Raw genomic sequence first — 5,566 nt, 5'->3', positions numbered from 1 at the left:
CATCATTGCCACTTGTTTCGACACGGATTCGACCATTTAAAATCCATGTGTAATTGTGTCTGTGATCAAGTACTTTATAGTTCGTCCGGACAGGTTTGACAATGACATTTGAGATGATGTACCATTTGTTGGTTTGTAAAGTGATATCATACATTTCAATGTCATTATCAAACACTATTGATTGAATCCGAGTTCCTTGCATTTAGATATAACATTTACAATATGTTGGTGGTGAATGAGAGGATTGAGAGCATCTTCATAATAATAATAATAATAATGGGAGAAATTTTTTACTATTTACTTACTGTTTCATCCTCAAGTATGATGAGCATATATATACTATTTCTCAGGCGTTCCAATAGCGTTTTTTGGTTCGTTTTTCTTAATGAAATGAAATGTAGAACTTCAGCCCATAGTTTGTGTGTCAATATCAATTAACTTTACTGCATTTGTCATCATTAATATCCTTGTGTCATGGGATTGTATTAGTTAGGACGGTAGAACTTCAGTCCATAGACCATAATGATTTAGTTAGGAATCTATACAAAATTGTATTATATAATCCTATTAAGAGTTCAATATTCTAATTTTAAGTTAGGAATCTATACAGAATTGTATTATAGAATATTGCCAATTTGTTTGAAAACTGCAATAAAGAAACAAATTGCCTAAAAGAATTTAATGTTAAACTTCCGTTATATTTAACGAAAAGAATTTGGTAAAATTATAAAGGATTAGGATATATTAGGAATTTAATTGGAGGTTGCACAATAAGAAGAACACAAAATACTAGCATACTATTACACCCAACATTTTTTTAGTTACAGTTAAGAGTCTAACATTATTGGCTCTTATTATAAGTGTAAATAGACATCATAAAATTGATATCTATATACTGCGGTGTTAGGGTTTGAGATCCAAGTCCGATCGGAAGCAACCGACAATCGCCGGCTCGGTACGTACTGCATGCGGGCTTTTTCCGGTGAATCAGCAACCCAAATCCTTGTCGATCGTTCGCTTTTAACTTACAAAACCCTAATTTGCATTCTTGATCGAATTTGCAGAAGATCAAGAACTATTCAAGAAGATGGACCTGCTACTTGCATATAGCTTCTCTCCCCCATGAGATAATTCTCACCACTCTTATTATGAGAGTTACATTGAATGATTTTGTCTTTTTGTGGGATATAGAAACCTAAAAACATAGCTTTCTAATAGGATTAGGATTTAGGACAATGACCTGACTTTGTGTGTTTTACTTGATATTAACTTCCCTAAGTCTATATAAACATCAAAATCATCCACCCAAAATTCTGAAATCTCCAATCTTGATTCAATTTGCATAAGAAACACAGATGACTTCTTCTTCTTCTTCTACTTCCATAACCTCTCTTCCACAAGAGATTCTTCTCCAAATTCTCACCGGTCTTTCTGCCAAATCCGCAGTGCGATTTAGATGCTCCTCTAAATTCTTCTATTCCTTCATACCTGAGCCAAGCTTCGCATTCAAAATCCTCGTCTCTCTTCCATCCGAACCACCCTGTAAACTAAATTTATATTCCGTGAGTTACCGTGAAGACAGCCATGGAAACCTCCAAGCCGACACTGCCCAGAGTTTGGATGTACGAGGTTCTCTATGTTCCGCAGATGGCAAGATGTGTCTAATCAGGCCTGAATCGGGATCGGGAAACGACGTCGTCTTCGACCTTAGTACCGGACGGCGTATTTGTCTGCCAAGCATTGGTTGGCCGGCCTGTCTCTGCTCTAATGCGTCCTTGGGGTTTGACTGGGTTTCGGGAAAGTACAAGGTTTTCAAGTGGGCGGTGCACTATGATTATGATTGCGGGCGGTTGTTGAATGGGTGGTGGGTTTTAACTGTGGGAGTGGATAAGTCATGGAGGGAGATAAACTCCACTCTCGCGGGATACACCACCACGGCTGCTGTCCACATTAATGGGATTATGTATTTGATTCGTGAACCAATGACAATATATTTGAATCGACTCCCTTGGTGGTTTAGCAATCTATTTCATTCCTCAAGTTCTAAACCAAAGATAGTTGGAATAGATGTTGCGACGGAGCGTTTTATCAAGTCCATACCATTCCCATTTGAGTATTACTCCCCCAAGCATTATCACGGGTGGCAGGCATGGATGAAGTTGAATGGTCGCTTAGCTTTCATTAACATTCTTAGCCCACAAAAGGCCAACAGTATAGATATATGGAGATTGGAGAGGTCAATGGAGTTGGAGAAGCAGACAGTGGTTCTGCCCTTGGAGGAGAGGGAGGTGATTGGAGAAGCTACCTATACTTCCATGAAATTTACTGCGAATAGTATGGGGGAGATTGTGTTCTTGATTCAAAATAGGAAGATAATGTCTCCTTTAGTTTTAGTTTATTCATTTAGAAGAGAGGTTTGGAGAAGGTTTGAGATACATGGAATTTGTGAATATTCAAGTTTTTTCATCGATACAAGAAGTATTATGCATGTGGGGGATGAGATTGCAACTTTTTTAGAATGAAGAATTTTGGTTTTATTTGTTACAGGGATGGAGTTAAGCTCGGCGGCTCCATGATTACTTAGTTTATCTTTATAATTTGAAGGCCAGATTTATAATTTATATATCTTAATGTTATAATAAAGTTGTGTGTTATTTGATTTGCTATGCCAAATGAAAAATTATGAATTTTACCATCCACTGCAATGAATCACTTTGCACATAAGTTTTATTTTTTATTTTTTAATTCATGTCATGTAAGTCGATGAATTATAAAAATTAGGGCCCTTTTATATTTTCAGTCCAGTAATTATATCAATTTGCTTTTGCAATGCTCTTTCCTATTGTTTGAGCGAGAATTTCATAATGGGGATTTTGTTTCCTTTTCTATTAGGATCCTTTTATATTTTCAATGTATTAATAATATCAATTTTCTTTTCCAATTTACTTTACTATTGTAATTGACTAATAATAATTGCCTAATAATTATTATAGTAATTAAGTTAAACATTGGTCATTGAATTTATTTTTATAATAACTAGTATTTAAAGAATATTTGGATCAATATACAATTATATATATTATAACATCGAATATTATATAGCGCAACTGATGAAATTGATTGAATCGATTATGTTTTCTGATGTTTTCCTTTGAATTAGAACAAATAATTGTCCAATTACCCGGGAGTGGATAAATTTTTTTTATTATATATTGAGATAATAAAAATAAAGATGAAATTATAAAAAATTCTAATATTGAACGTGTACATTTATTTGATTATAAGATTAGTACAAAAATATTACTCAATTAATTGAATAATATATGACTTGTTTGTCTAAAATTATCTTTAAAAGATCTATAAGTAATATGACTTATATAATTATATTATTACTAAAATAAATATGAGAAAATGAGAAATAAATTAATTGTAATTATTATAAAAATAAATTCAACGACCAATGCTTAACTTAATTATCATAATAATTATTAGGCAATTATTATTAGTCAATTACACTAATATATGTGTAATACTTTTATACTTTAAGTATATATTCATTTTCCCCATATTGCATTTAGTTTTATCTTCCTCCATATTTGAATGAATTAATTTTGATTATTATAAAAATCTAACAACCCATGTTCAATTAATTTTTTTAAAGTTTAAATAACTTAGAGTTTTCAAAAGGAAAGTATAATTAACTATTAAAGTTTTTAAATAATTTTCAGTCAATTAGTAATATCCTTTTCTTTTCCCGATAAATGATTTTACTTTTATTAATAGTGTTGATACGTGAGTATACATATTATCAATTTATAGATATTAGTTAATTTCTATTTTACATTTTCTTAACAAATAAGCTTTATTAATTATTTGACCAATAAAATATTTCATTAATTGACTACAAAAGTTTAGGCGGAGAATGAAATAGGAGGATTTTACTTTTATATATAGTATAGAATATAGATTACGATCTTTTTATATTTTAAATCAATTAGTAATATCATTTTTCTCGGAATAATGGTCAAATAAACCACTGAACTACACACAAAACTGCAATTAGGTCATCGAACTCAAAAAGAATGCAATTGGATTCCTGAACTATATAAACTCATGTAATTAAGTATAAATTGACATGTTTTCAAAAAAAAAAAGTCCAAATTGACCTGTTTACCTACAATTGTGATGACATGGTGGTTACTAATTTTAAAATAAACCTTTTAAATAATTTTAATTAAAATAATTAAATAATAATAATAATAATAATAATAATAAATTAAAAAAAAAAAGACGTCTCCGGCAGTTCTTTTTTTTTTTTTAATTATTAGTGCCGATTGTTATGTGTAAATTAATATCAGGCAACCTTATCTAGGAAAAATGAAAAGAATTACGTAGTAATATTTACCTAATTTTCGTTCCATTTTTAATTGATGATGTAGAATATTATTATTGAAATATTTCCGTTTCATTTTTAATTTTCGTTCCTTTTTTAATTTATCTTTAATATTGTTTATAATATGCCTTTATTATTTATGATGTAGAATGTTTTCCTTTTTTAATTAAATTGCAATGTTATGACCATTTCCTTTTTCATTTTAGTTAATTATGGATATTTTTTTTTATTTACAGTCAATTATTAATATTCATTTCCTTTTATATATTCAATCAATTAGTAACATCAGATTCATTTTTAGTCGATTTTTTTTATTTTCAGTTAATTAGTCAATTAGATTAATAGATCCACTGGTATTTTTACCTAATTTCTGTTCTATTTTTAATTAATGATGTAGAATATTATTATTGAAATATTTTCATTCTATTTTTAATTTACCTTTACTATTGTTTAAAATTTAAAATATGCCTTTACTATTCTTATGTTTTTATATATAGTATAGATTAATATTATGCTAATTATGACGTCCATGTATTATGAATAAGTATGGTAATTAAGGAGTATATATTATAATTAAAAAATAATGTATCTTTTAATTTCATTTAATTATGAACGTAATATGTGTATGTTTAATTTTCTTTAATTTTATCCGTAATATATATGTGTATGTTTAATTTTCTTTAATTATGTCCGTAATATGTGTACCATTAATTTCTTTAATTGATTAGATAAAATTACGGCAAGTATAAAAAACCGTTTAATAAAAGTATCATGTTTGAACTAATTTGTCAATGACCATAATTATTAAGATTTTATTCCAAAGTAACCATTAGCATAATTTTATATGTGTAATAATCTGTGAATTGAAATAATTTACATAATTGTATGGACGTAATAATATGTGAATTAGCATAATAATACGTGAATTGAAATAATTATCATAATTTTGTTAATCTCCTCTTATTATGGATGTAATATGTGTATTATCAATTTCGTTAACTGATTTGATAAAATTTATATTACGAACAAAAATATTAATTCATTAGTTGTCATAATTTTTAAGATTTTATTCAAAAGTAATCAAATGAAATGCACGGGTAATTGACATTATCTGAAGTAAAAATATATAAAATTATCGTAAGAATGAAATCTCTATGTTTAATGACCATAATA

General features: G+C 28.7%; 1 protein-coding gene across 1 annotated transcript; it reads left to right on the top strand.

Annotated features, from left to right (window-relative positions):
- Positions 1-1,355: 1,355 nt before the first annotated feature.
- LOC116024220 (putative F-box protein At5g62660) lies at positions 1,356-2,584 on the top strand. Its single transcript, XM_031265120.1, has 2 exons — positions 1,356-2,425; positions 2,548-2,584. Exons 1-2 carry the CDS (start codon positions 1,356-1,358, stop codon positions 2,582-2,584), a joined length of 1,107 nt encoding a protein of 368 aa, XP_031120980.1.
- The last annotated feature ends 2,982 nt before the right edge of the window (positions 2,585-5,566 follow it).

Source organism: Ipomoea triloba, chromosome 7, assembly GCF_003576645.1.
Source record: "Ipomoea triloba cultivar NCNSP0323 chromosome 7, ASM357664v1".
NCBI lineage: Eukaryota > Viridiplantae > Streptophyta > Magnoliopsida > Solanales > Convolvulaceae > Ipomoea > Ipomoea triloba.
This window is presented reverse-complemented; position numbering and strand designations above follow the sequence as displayed.